Here is a 13623-nt window from a genome sequence, read left to right on the forward strand (position 1 = left end):
TGCAAGAACTGCCAGAACCCTCTGGCTTCCCCGGGAGACTTCCCTCTGTACAGACACAGAGCAAAGGGCTCCACGTTTGTGTAGGACCTGAGGGATAATCCAGTCCCAAGCTGAGACCCTATCAGCCTTCTCAAGCACATGCTTCAGGGCAGCCCATGCAAATGTCTCACCTGGGGCCAGGCTGCGCCCCTGAGCACTACTGCCGTGGCAGAAAAGCTGTGGAGATGCCCTCATACCAGCAGTAACTACAGCCACCATCATGTAAGCGGAGCAGGACGGTGCTCAGGGGCAGGGATGAGCGCTCAGCACCCCGGCTGCCTCTCGCCACATGGGCCACGGACTCACCAGRCGGCCCCGGGATCTTCATTGTCTCATGCCTCAGTTTTCTTCTTGGCACCGGCAGCACRGCTCTGCTCAGACCAAGAGTTTAGGCAGATCCTGGTGACGTTTGAAACGCATTTTGGTTTATGCTGGAAGGTGCTTTGGATGGAAAAGAAGAAAACGAACGCACCTCTTCCTCAGCAGGGACTGGCAACCTTCACTTATCTGTTTCCCCACCCTCCATCTCTCTTGGGGCCTCTTCCCTTCCACCTTCCCTGGGATGCGGGCACCCGGCCCTTGCTGTGTTTGCCTCACGGTGTTGTACAGTCTTCACAACACTTCTGTTCMTAAGTTAACAACATGAAGGTTATGAGGCTCAGCTCTTGTGACCAAGCATCCAGTGACCATAGTGGACCAAGACATGGTCCAGCAGTCGCAATGACCAATTGCACCATGTCTCTAATGCAGCTTTCCTCCTCAGGGGACTGGGTCTATTTGGCATTTTGGAGGCTGATCACAGGTCCTGATACCTTCAGTGTCCTCGCACTTTTGGTCCAGAGGGGATAAATCACTTGGTAACTATCACTGATTTTCCTCTGGTAGTATCTTGCAGGAATGGCAAGGAGCACAAAAGATGTATCTGTTTCCTGTGGACTTATGTGGTTTAGTATATGAGACTTTCTTAAAGACATTGAGACTCCCTTCAAAGAGAATCATCAGAGAAAGGCAAAGTTACCATCATTAACTTAGGAGAAGGAAGGTTTATGTGTTGTTTTAGAGCACTGGATTTCTTTAACTTCGTTCAGAAAGCATTCCTGCAGATAATCAAGAGGATTTGACCGATCAATGAAAGTCTGATCAGTGTGTGTGTATGAGCACTTTGCAACATGGAGMTCCCAGTGCGGTTCAGGACCTCAGCCTACCACAAACGCGTGCAGAGCTTTCATTTCCTAAGAGCAATAGGCTGCTCCCACCGATGCGGATGGCATCGCATACGCAGATGCGGTGGGAGGACCTGGTTATGTTTCTGCAGYGACGGGGCTGCCGGCTGCGTTTGTGATCGACCCAGAAACTCCGACTCCGCGGTGCTTCACCATCACCTCCAAGAGAACGGTTTATTGTGTTTACATACAGCATGGGCAATGTGGAACCACTCRAAATGTTGCATCACTGGTTTGGTTTCTGGACAATGCTGGAAATGGCGATGCAACCGCTCACATCACGTCTGTATTGGGAGGTAGGCAACAGGCCAACGAGGAGCCGATCCAAAGCCCTGCGCTTTCGTTTGGGAAGTGCCCAGCACTGGCACGTTCACCGCTTGCTCTTCTTGTTCCTCCGTTGTGGCCTTGCCCATCAGCTTGTCCTCGGGTTCACTTGGAGCGGGTCGTTTTAGTAGAAAAGCACAGTTTTTGAAACCAGTTTCCTTAAGTCACGAGTTCCCTCCCCATTCCTCCCACCCCATGCCATCCCCTCCCCCATGCTCCCACCAACACACACCTCCTTCCCCTCCCTCCCACCCCGGCCACACAGCAAATTTCCTGATACTGCAATTCCAAGCCGTGTGTCCGCCCCAGCCTATGCAATCCAATGGTCTCTGACCAAGTCCCTTTGTTCACACGTTAATACAAAACACACAATAACAATAGGAAAAAAAAAAAAAAAACTAACACAAAAGGAGGCAGACACAAGAGGGAGACACACTGCCGGGCTCGGCCTCTGGCCTCCGAGCCCTTTAACTAAGCTCCACAACAGTGAGGTTCTTGGGGTGCCTCCTTTCACGCTCAAGACTGCCGGTCCCAAAGTTTCCAAGGTTCATAGGAAAAGGAAGAAATGAAGTAATCTACAAGCCTCTTTCTGCTTAGGTTCCTCCCCCATCCCTTTCCCTCAACCCAATGGCTGTTGGAGGATGTTCTTGACTCCGTCAGGTCTTTTTCCCATCTTCCAGTGAGACCCAGCCTGGGGACCAGGTTCACTGTAAGTCACTGGTTCCTCTCCGGAACGTGGGCGATGGGGTTGACAGCGAGGGGAGGGAGCGGGAGGACGGCAGGTTTTCGTCTCACAGCAAGTTGGGGGGAGATGTCAGACCAGGCAGGAGAAAAGCGCCAAAGGAAGCCGGTGGAGGTGGCCCTCTGCTCGGTGGTGGTCCTCAAGACTCCTCCGTGGCGCGGCCTCGACGTGCCGGCCCGTTGCCCAGTCACCTCTCGCAGCCCTGCTGGGGGAAAGGACGTGGCGGGGAGCTCTGGCTTCCCTCATCCTCCTCGCGGCCGGTGGAGAGCTCCGAGTCGCAGTCGAGCGCCTCGTAGATGGTGGGCAGTGTGGTCTGCTGGCTGAGGCGCTTGCGCAGGCCCACGAGCAAGGGCTGCGGCATGGAGGAGACGTCCACGTTGTTGCCGAGGTCAACCCAGGCCAGGCAAGGGAACTTGCTCATGTCCTTCATGGCGTCGGTGAGCTCCTTCATGGTGGCCCGCGTGAGCCGGTTGCCGTTGAGGGAGAGGTGGGTGAGCTTGGGCAGCGCCCAGAGGAAGGGCAGCAGCAGCCGCACCATGTCRTCGTTGAGCTCGGTGAAGCTCAGGTCCATGGAGGTGAGGTGGTCGCCGTTGTTCTGCAGGTAGTAGGCCATGTGGTGGACATCCCGCATGGTCAGCGGGATCCCCGACAAATCCATGGAGTCTTGGCTCACCTTCTTCTGCAGGCTGGTCTTCAGGCTAACGGTGGAGAAGGGGAGAGAGGGATTGTTACGGACACGCACTTGGGGCAGGAGAGACTTCACGAGGAGCCCGGGTGGGGAAGTAAAGGCTGGACGGACTCTATTTAGGGAAAGCGGAAGGTTTGCACCAGGCCTTTGGGCAAACCCTGTCCTGGAGCTTTCCCGTGTATTCTCAGCGTTTGTACATAAACTTTGCAAGAACTGGCTAAACTGGTGGTGTGCAAGTGTCCTCCACTGGCACGCTTCAAAGGGCTGGTCTGGGTGCGTGCACGGACAGCCGTGCATGAACAGCAGGAATAACCAAAGCAAACTTGCTAAGTGCACCGGCTTGCACCATGCAGGGCTTGAGAAATAAGCATTTCATCAGGAAAAGAATTGGTAGATAGATAAGCTGCACTCCAGGGTTTCCTGCGTGTCCCCTTAAAGGCTTCCCGTAGTGCTTCTTAGCAAGCGAGCAGCACCTAGAGCCGCTCGTTTTGGTCTCCGTGGTCAGCAGATCCCTGGGATGTGCTGCAGCTGCGGGCAGGGCAGGGGGGCCGCGGCGGGCACCGAGKGGTGGGTTCAGCTGTGGCACTTGTCTGTGTTGGGAGCGCTTTGCTGGTGAGCACAGGGAGGAGGTGGTTGTAGGGCTGTGACCAGGGGTCCTGTGTGATGCTGTAGCATGAGAGACCCTGACTAGTGACACAAGTGACACTAGTCCTGCTGTTCGGGGCACACCCGGCTTTAAGGAGAYGGGCGGCTGTATCTACAAGCGTGGATGGCAGCAGAGGAGCTGCCGTGGCTGAGAACAGGCGCAGCACGGAGCAGCTGCTCCTTGAGCTCTTACGTGCTCGGCTTTAAAGATTTATAAGAGGCTGATGTGCTGCAGAGCGCGGCGGGGCCGGGGGGCAGTGCTTCCCTGCAGACTGACAGCAACAGCTCATGTGCCGGCGGTTGTTAACAGCCTGACAGGGCGCAACACCCCGCAGGGGCTGTGCAAAATCCTATGGGGGCCAAACCTGAAAGCACAGCGGTCTCGGGCAGCCCCTGGCACGGCGTTATCCCTCTGGCTGCATGCGGTGCCTGTTCCTCCAGGAGAGCCACGCATCAGGCGCKTGGCAGGGATGTATTTTCATATCGGGCAGATTAAGCAGGAAGAAATGAATATTCCGTGTAAAACTAGGTGCCTAGGGGATGCTTTCCCCTGCTTCTGTTAGGCTGTGCAGAAGRAAGCTGCTACAGGCGATGAGATAAAGGTCTCTGGTTTGTGTTGGTTTAGATTGAGACTGTGGGGTGGAGGATACAGGGTAAGTGAGGAGAGAAACAAGCCTGTAAATCTTCCAGGCTCTGTTTGGTGCAAACAACCCTCCCGGCTGTCAGAAATACCCTTCCCCAGTGCTGCTGAATGCACGGAGGGAAAAAGGGGATGCAAACAGCAGCAGCTTCCTCCCTCGGTGTCTGCAAAGCTGCCTTCTTAAAAGGGGGCCGSTCTGGCCCCCGGACCCCCCTTTTGGGTGCCTGGCCGTGCAGGTCTCCCGCTGCCCGCCCAGCCTCCCCCGCGGTGCCCGCTCTGCCCAGACTGCAGTAATAAGTCACAGCTTGTGCTCTGCCCAGAGCAGGTGCCTTCTGCTGCTCTCCCCAACAACAAGCCAATACCCCAAGGAAGCCTTAATCAGGCAGGCAAATTATCCTCCCCTAATTGATTCTCCAGACGGGGCTGCTCCTGGCTGGATGCGCGCGAGCCTTTCAGCCTCCTGGGCTGCGCCAGAGCCCTCCCTCGCTTTGCTGCCTTGTTTTTCTTGCCTGGCTGTGGTGGAAAGAGCCTCCCTAGATCGCTGGAAAGCAGTGAAATGGGGGACACCCTGGGGCTGGGGACACCCTGGGGCTGGGGACACCCTGGCACCCTTCTCCTTGCCCCCTGGCACTGGAACGGCACACTGAGTGCTTGAATGCGCCTTCCCTTCCTCTGCTCTAGCGATAAATGTATATATAATATATATCTGCTGTTAGATAAGGCACGGAGGGAGATGTGGGCAGATGCTTTCCTCTGAATTATCTGGGATTGGGTATTTTTGGCGCTCTGCTGAGCTCTGCTCCCCTCCAGGGAAAAACCCCAAGCTCAGACAACTCACGCAGCAGCTGAGAAAATGCCAGGTTTATTCGCAGGGAAATGGGTCATCTTTTATCCCCGAATTTCTTCAAGTGAAATGGGCTTCAAGATCTCTGCGGCTGAAGAAGCGTGTGACAAAACAGCCACTTAGCGACGGGGCCTTTGGTGCCCGTGGGACTGGTGGGCAGAGGGCTGCGGAGCACCAGGGGCTGCATTGGCCTCGTTGCTGCTGGTGTGTCTGGATTTATAATGACCGGGAATGGCATCTAACAAGGATCCGGACCCCGGATGCAGGGAGGTGGGTGGCATTTGTATTCTCTGCAGCGAGAGAATTTGTATTCTCTGCTTCCCGGGTGGGAAGATACCTGGYCCTGCTGAGGAGTGAGGGCTTTGTTGGGTTCACCCCCTTGATTCCCTCGCCTGGAAGTTGTTCCCTGTCATTCCCAGCTCTTCTCCCATGGACATGGGGAACCTGCCTCCCTGCTTGCTGCCCGCTCGGCCTCGTGGTCTCCAGGCTGCACCATGGACCTGCTGCGTGGTATCTGCTTGGGAACAGCATAGGGCTCGAGGGACCTTTCCATCCCAGTTTGGAAGAAAGGGCCTGAAACCACCCAACCTGCGCTGGGCACATGGAAAAGAGCAAGGAGAGCCTCTTGACTTGCAGCAGCTGCCTGTTGTTTGAAGATGGGGACTGCTCCAGGTGTCCGGCTCCTTTCTAGGTGCCTCTTTGAGTCCTTGAAGGTGAAGGCTCAGCACATTTCCATGAGCACCCAGACCCCTGCACCCCCCCTCTTTGCATTTCCTGCTTATCAGCTAAATCTYTTGCCTGCAGGGAAGGGCTTCCAGGGCTCCTGGCCATCATCTGGCACTTGGCTGCTCTCTCGGCTTTGTGGAGCTCGGAGGAGCTTGTTCAGCAGGAGGGTGTTGGGGCTCCTGGAGATCCAGCCCCTTTGCCTCGTCTCCACACCATAGAGAGGGGCTGGGAAGAGACGTGACACCTGCCAGCTGGGACCTCAGCAACCAGGGGTGCCCACTACCCCCTGTATCTCCTTCTGGAGAATTTCCAGCTTTCTGGAAACTTTGATTTCTGGAAAATTTGACTTCAAAATCTTTGCCTGTTCCCCCCTTCCAGCTGCCTTTCCAGGTGGACCCTCYTCCTGGTGCTGGATGCTCTTTGGGCCTTTCTGCCCCGGTAGCTGAGGAGACATTTTCTGCTCCTCTCCACCAGTTCCTCACCTTTCTGTGAGCAGCAGCTTCTTGAAAGCATCGTGTGGGGCAGTTCCTACACTCATCTGTGTGGCCTTAGCCGACTGCTTCCCCGAYGTGGATCCCTCTCTAAAGCCGGAATGATGGTGACTCTTCGCTGTGTTGCAGGAGGGCGACGTGAAGCTCTAGATAATCCTCCAGGGCCACGGGAAGGTTAGGATCCAATCTGCCAGAGCTGTCATCGTGGCCCTGAGTGATGTTTCGGGGCTAGGAAAGAGCTGACACCCTTTGGAGCTGTTTCCCTGCAGTCTTGGAGACATGGGAGCTTTCTCTGCATCTTTAAAGTGCATCCAAGTGCCGCAGTGTCTGGGCAGCGCACATCAATAACGGAGACACGGAGCAGGGAAGCCGAAGGGATGCTTGTTCTCCATCCAGCTTTGGATCAGCCGAGAGGTTTCAAAACGAGACTCATTTAGGCACATGAACAGAGTAAAGCCCCAGCCAGGCTTGCGAGGAGGAAARCCCAGGTTTGGGAGTTGGGGAGTTACTTAACTCTCTACACAAAGCTGCCTTTTCTCTCCCCAAACCTGTTCCTGGGTGAAAAATCAAGGATTTTTTTTTCTGCACCAGCAACACCCTGCTTGCAAAGATCACTGTTTGTTGCCTGYGTGTTTTATGGGTCTAGCTTTGCTTCTTGGCATCCAAGGAGGCCCTGGAGCAGCCAGCACTGAGGACGGTGCAAGCGGAGGATGCAGAGGGTTCTCCAGCAGAGCGTGGCCAAGGCAGCTCCGCTGTGATCCGCGGCGTCTCCATCGCGCTGCCAGGCTGGGATGCAGTGCTCGGAGCAGAGGCTGCCTTCACCTGCACGCCGGGCACGAGAACAACGCGCCCGCTCCCAGGGCAGATGGTGGCACCCGCACGAGAACGCGYCGTTCCGGGGAGCTGCTGAGCCGAGGAAGCCCCGAGACCTCTGAAAACAGCACCTAATAACATCCCCCAACTCTGCGTCTGCCACAACGCTGCCCAAGCGGCATCAATAACCCGAAAAGCTGAGGTTTGCAAGGAGAGGTGTTTCCTAAGCCATTACTCCTTCTGCCACAAGCATCAGTTTAGCAGGAAGGAGAAGCTGGAGCTGCCCAGCGCGCAGGGATGAATAATGCTCATTTAAGGGAGAATGATGTGCGGATGCTGCAAAACATTACAGTAAAAAGCACCTTAGGACACAAGGATGAGCGAGCTGCAGTAAAGCGGTGCCCATCCCTGGTGAGGAAATTCTTATCCGCCAGCTTTGGAGCTTTGCCTTTCAAACGCCCAGTAAATCCCTGGCCTTGTCCATGGTGGACAGCACAGTGTGTCCTTGCCCCTTGTCCTTGCACACGGAGCCCACGCGGCACCTCTGGCCCAGCCATGTGGGTGCTCAGGGTGGTAGAAGTGGGTGAGAGCTCTATTGGGGAGCAGCTTGGGGTTGCAAAGGCCCAAGAGGACCTGGCTGGGTGTATCAGAGAGCTCGCTTGTGCCTTAGAGCATGGAGATGCTTTGCTAAGCTTGGCCTAACTGAGTATTTGGGTTGGGCTCTGTGGTATGGCTAACATATGAGACTGTTCCTGCTTGGTGGAAGTCTGATTTCTCCTTCAGATGGCTACAAAATTCCATAATGTCCTGGGTTTCTAGGCAGGAGGGCTGTAAGAAACTACTTTGTGGTTCCTGGGTGGATCAGGGTTGGGCTTGCTGGGCTCCTGAGGGCCTTCCTGATGGAACAGGGATGGGGACATGACTGGAGTTTGTATCTGAACCACCATTTTGCTGCTCRGGGGTCTGTTCTGGGAGAAGATCCTTGTGTGTGAAGCAGCTGTGATGCTGCAGCTCCCTTCTCCTCCCTTCTCCCGCTCCATTTGGGCTGTTATGGATATTAAGACCTGGYAGATGCTCCGCGCTCTCTCTGTGACCAGTCTTGCTACTCATCCCATGGACCCGGCTGAGGTGTAAATGGTGTTTTGGATGAGAACGAGGGGCTCCAGAACCTGAAGAGCAGGAGGCAGCAAAAGYGACAGGAGGACTCGGTTCCTGACCAGTTTGTGCCAACCAATCCCTTCCGACTGCCCCTAATCCACGCGGGAAGGTAGAAGTGCAGAAGTCCTGCCCCATGCCCGCTCTTCAGCAGCTGCGAGCAGGGAGGGCTCAAACAGGAGCCCAGGCTCGGAGGTGAGAGCAAAAYGCTCCCACTAGCAGGAAGGGGAGACTTCAGATCGGGTTTAAACACTGTGACTGGGCAAAATTAAGCCCCGAGATCTCCAAGTGAAGCTGCTGTTTCTTGCCCCTCYGACCCCAGCACCGTCTTGCAGTGACCTCCGCGGCCACCTCTGTGGGTGCCTCTCGCTGCTGTTTAATATTTAATCCTAGCGATTCTGGGTCCTACACGAGGCTATGCGGTGGGGTCAGGTCCAGCGGCCGCCCTAGGTGTCCCCCCGCCACCCTGCAGCTCGGGGCCACCGCTCACGTCCCCCGAGGGTCCCCGCGCGTCGGGGCAGGTCCCCGCGCCCGCTTACCAGGCCTGGCTCTTCCTGCGGGGCAGCCCGTGCCGGGGGCGCTTGGAGTGCGGCGTGAGGTGGTAGATGAGCTGCCGGCAGATCCTGTCCGAGGACTTCCAGGGGTCGTATTCCTGAAAGCAAAGGGCCGGCTCAGCCCCCCGCCGTGGGCCGGGAAGGGAGAGGCGGTGGCGGAGCAGGGAATGCGCGTGCGCTCCTTTGCACCAGCCCGTCCCCGTGTTCCCCAGGGAGCTGCAGATGCGCGTGCTTAATATCTCCCTTTGCACAAAGGAATATCTCTCTTTGCACAAAGAAACCCGCTCTTTTGCCCTCCTACAGCAGCGTGAACCTTGCCAAGGCTGCCAGGCCACGGGATGTCACGGCCACGTGGCAAATGCATTTGTAGAGGCCAAGGGTACCGCACGCAGGGCTGGTATCACTATGGGAATTTGGTGTGCGGGATATAGCCTGGATGCAGGGATGTAGCAGGGCACAGGGAAGGTGAGCCCAGGGAATGGCTTGGTATGGATGGAGTAGTTGCTTTGTGTTCTGGAGTGTACCAGGGAACGTGGCCCCGCCATCTGATCCCCCTTCACCATGCGTTTTTTAGTTGGCATGCAGCTTGTGGGCAGGTTTGCTATTAGCATGAGACATAAATTCCTGATTTCTGATGTAGTTTTAAGAGATTTCCTGAAAAATACGCCCCGAAACAGGTATGCTGCCACCCCGAGGGCAGCGCCCAGCGCCAGCCCCGCTCGGAGCTCGCTCTGCGTCAGCAGGTCCGTGGAGCTCAGGGGAGCCTTTACCTTCTTGGGACACTGCAGATCTCTAGCGAGGCTCATCAGCAAGTCGTGTGAGATGGGATCCACCAAGTTAAGGAAGGTTGCGTTTTTGTAGAGCACTTCATTGAGGAACGTTCCTTCCAGGCCCAGGTCCTACAAGAAAACACGCAGGCATCAGATCACAGAATCACAGAATATTCAAGGTTGGAAGGGACCTCTAGAGATCATCTAGTCCAACCTTCCTGCTCAAGCGGGGACACCCAGATACACGGGCTTCTACAGAGCTACAACCAGGAGGTCTTTTAAGACCAGACCAGGTAAGAATCCCACGTGGTGCCACCTGGTTGTTCAACATAGACCCCAGGGTGAAGCAGCCGTGTCTGGTGCAGCATTGTGGTGGTGGAGGACATGGGCAGCTGGGGAGCTCTGCTAAGCTGCCCTGTAGCCATTCAGCACAGGAAGGTGAGAGCAAGAACAGGAGTTTTCCAGATAAACCTGCAGCTTTGCCAGGCTCCACGTGCAAATCTGAGGAAGGAGTGGGGCRGGAGGAGAGGCCCTTGATCCTACTCCAACCTCGGCTTTTCTGGAAGAACCAAGCCCTTCTACAGGTACTCAGAGACCTCTCTGCTGTCCTCCCTGGCCCATCCATGTGAGTCCAGCTGGGCTTTGAAGTTCTCAGGAATCTCTAAGCAATCTTGTGTCTTAATGGTAAATACCTACATAGCAATCGAGTGGAACTGCCCATCTTGGTGACTTGTCCTCCCCTCTCCTTCCACAGCATGAGCTGTGGTCAGTGCAACTTCACTGCATGGAGCAGGTACCAGGGGGTGCTGGGAGAGCCCTGCCCCCCAAAAAAGGCATCCCCAGGGACTAGATAGGGGACGATGCCAAGAGCTAAGCTATTTTTGCCAAGAGGAAAGCTGAAGTCTGATGCAAGACGTGCGGTTCTTGCAAGGAGGAGGTACCGCCGAGCTGTGAGGGGGGAAAAAAACTGCATGGAAAAATGGGATCCTGGCAGCAAAATCATTGCACGAAAATACCCTGAGGGCAGAAGTGCGGAACAAAAGAGCTCCCTAAGGGAGCGGGAGCCGAGCTGGACCTGCTGCAGTCGATGGAGGGAGGAATGGGTCCAGGGTCTGGGCTGGGTGCTGAGCAGAGGGGGCCCTGTCTGTTCGTGCTGCTCTGCTGGCTGTTGCTCCAGGACCCACGCAGAGGAGTCCCCCAGGACGCGCAGGGCTGGCCCCGGGCCAGCAGCTCCCGCCGCCAGCGCCTGCCGCCGGCTCCGGGAAGCGGAGCCTCCCACGCTGAGCGCGCGGAGCAGCCGTGAAGCTGCATCCCCCCCGCCAATCCTGCCTGCGAGGGCTTCATAAGTCACGTAGCTGTAAATATGAATGTCACGCTGGTAGCCCTGGTAGCCCAGGGGCATGTCCTGGTTCATCTTTCTGTGCCTCTCTTTTGGTCCTGTGCTYTCGTCCGCCCGTTCCCGCGTGCTGTGTGAGGGTGGTGCAGCTGGCACGGGGCAGGGGACAGCGGCTCCGGTGGCTCCGTGCTCTGGGCTGGAGCGGGACCTGAGGGAAGGCCGGTTGTGCTGCTGGCGCGGGGTGATGCAGGCACAGAGGCTGGACTGGGCGCTCCCTGGGTGCCAAGCAAGCCATGAAGTGGCTGGGCCCGTCCCCATGAGCAGCTCGCCCTGCTTTGCCCGCTCGCGTGGAGCCCGCATGCTGCAGCTCTTCCTGCACGCAGAGCCCTGAAACGCTGGCACCCTGCTTGAGCAGCTCKGCTTCTGCCCTGGCTTACTGGCATCCTGCAGGCTCTGCAGCAGCCAYGCTGCTCCCGCTGGTGCCCGCCGGTCCCGCTGCCTCTGTGGTGGCTGCGCCCGGCCCCGCGCCCCGTGATGAGGGATGGTGCAAACGGGTCCTCGCTGACCCCTCGCACCAACGGGGCATCTCTCTCGCTACAGGCAGCAGCGGAGCCCGCGCGAGTCGGGGACACCGTGACTTTGGAGAGCCCCGGGGCCCAGGTAAGGCCGCCCGCGACCCTGCAGAGCCCCAGCCTCACCCTGGCACCCCCAGAGCCCATCATAACCTTGGTTATGTGACCCAGCCGGGTCCGGGGCTGGGTGCTTGAACCCAGGCTGTGCCCGGCGCCCGCAGGGGCAGGCGGCTGCCCCACTGATGCCGACGGGAGCTGGCACAGGGAGCAGGGGTGAGGAGGGACCCTGGCTCCACGTGGCCCCGTGACTCAGCACGGCAGCCGGCAGCTCCAGCACGGACTGTCTGGAGAGTGCGAGGGCTGCGAGGGCGTCCGGGCCTTCGGCCTCGAGAAGAGATGCTGCGCGCGATCGCAAATGACATTTCGTAGTTCTGGCCTCTGGCAACTCCTAGAAAAGTCTGTTCTTGTCACATCACGGCAAACGTGAAGCGAGTGGCTGCCTCTTTCTCCCCTTGCTTCTGGTACTCGCGCCTCTCCAAAGCGTCTTGGAGACGCTGTTGAGCCCGGGTGCCACCCCATGCGTCCCGGTAGCTGCAGAGGATGTTCCCATTCGTCAGGGTGCCAGGACGGGTGTCTGTGGCGTTCCTGGGGGGATGCTCCGAGGCAGCGGGCAGGAGAAGTAGAGGGAAGTGGCCGCTTAGCCAGCACGAGGTGCCACCCCAGTGGGGTTCCAACCCGAGCGGGGCAGGGACCCGCCGATGGTGGCAGGGACGGTGGCAGCCGCGTGTCCCCGCAGGGATGGGGCCGCCGCTCCATGCGGGACTCGTGTTGGCGTGGGCCCCTCTCCCACGCACGGCAGTGGGCAGCAGCCACCCCCTCGGAACCCCCAGGACCCCCGGGCCCCCCGCGCGGCCGGAGCGCGGCCCGGCGCCCCGCGTACCTTGCGCAGCAGGCGGAGGATGTGCACGGCGCGCTCGCGCTGCTGCTCGCGGAGCGTGGCCTGGATCTCCCGCAGCCAGCCCACCCTGCGCACGTAGGGCGCCGGCGGGCTCCTCCGCAGCACCCCGGGCAGCTTCTGCGGGTGCAGCAGCAGCGACGAGAGCTGGAAGTCGCCGCGGCCGCCGCGCTCCTCGGCGCCGCCGTCCTCCTCCAGGCTGCTCTGCCGGCTCAGCCGCGAGCCCATGGCCCCGCTCCCGGTACCGGTACCGGCACCCGCTCCGCTGCCGGGATCCCGCAGCCGCCCAGGCGCCTCCTCCCGCGGGGGGATCCCTGGCGGCGGCGGCGGCCCCGGGATGGGCTCGCGGCTGCCGGGAAAACAAAGGAGGCTCCGAGCCCCCTCCCCGTCCCTCCCCCCGGCTCCGCGGGGGGGTCTGTCCCGGCGCCGAGCGCTGCAGGCGGCCGCCGGGCTTGGCTGGGGCCGGCCGGGCTTAGCTGGGCTCGCCGGGCTTGGCTGGGCTCGGCGTTTCGGTGGTTCTCCCCGAGCAGGGCGGTTCGGCCGGAGCCGCCTGCGCGGGAGAGGCGGATTCCGCCCCGCGCTGCGAGGTTCCCCTCGCCCGCCCCCCTGCCCGCCCGCCCGCCCCCGGCTGCTCGCCGAGTTGGGCACAGGCTGCTGCCCGGGCAGGGTGGCCGCCAGCCCGGGAGAGGGTGATACCCCACATCTGCCCCCCGGAGATTTCAGCAGCGTAACCCCGCTTCGCAGTGTAGCCGCTTCCACTCCCCGGAGCTCTGGGCTCGCCCTTGCCCTGCAGCTAATTTTCCTGCTCGGTGTCCCCAGAGCCTCGTGCATGTGGGGCCCTGCACCCAGCTGCCTCCTCCCCATGCTCTGCCRGAGACCCTGGCTCGACTTGAACAGACGGAGGTGACACAGGGCYGGGCGCAGGAGCATCAGCTTCCCATGGGCCTCCATCTGGTCGCATCCTGAGGGTCCTGCTCATGGTTTCATTCAGGCTTTAAGGAGCCCCAAGCCTTGACGGTGACCCCTTTGTTCCCCCTCGGTGCTCCAGCTCCTACGGGAGCGGAGCRAGTGTGGCCGGATCCCCAGTCTATTGGTCTCGCCTGTTA

The 13623-nt window shown here is 58.8% G+C and overlaps 1 protein-coding gene across 1 annotated transcript; it reads right to left on the reverse strand.

Moving 5' to 3' along the window:
* Positions 1-1977: 1977 nt before the first annotated feature.
* LRRC75B (leucine rich repeat containing 75B) lies at positions 1978-12745 on the reverse strand. The gene is made up of 4 exons (XM_026037700.1): positions 12503-12745; positions 9655-9783; positions 8870-8982; positions 1978-3026 (listed from the first exon to the last, which is right to left on the reverse strand). The coding sequence occupies exons 1-4, from the start codon at positions 12743-12745 to the stop codon at positions 2516-2518; spliced, it is 996 nt and encodes a 331-aa protein (XP_025893485.1). The 3' UTR covers positions 1978-2515.
* Positions 12746-13623: the final 878 nt, after the last annotated feature.

This window comes from Nothoprocta perdicaria, unplaced genomic scaffold (assembly GCF_003342845.1).
Source record: "Nothoprocta perdicaria isolate Ctin4 unplaced genomic scaffold, notPer1 scaffold_2, whole genome shotgun sequence".
NCBI classification, from domain to species: domain Eukaryota; kingdom Metazoa; phylum Chordata; class Aves; order Tinamiformes; family Tinamidae; genus Nothoprocta; species Nothoprocta perdicaria.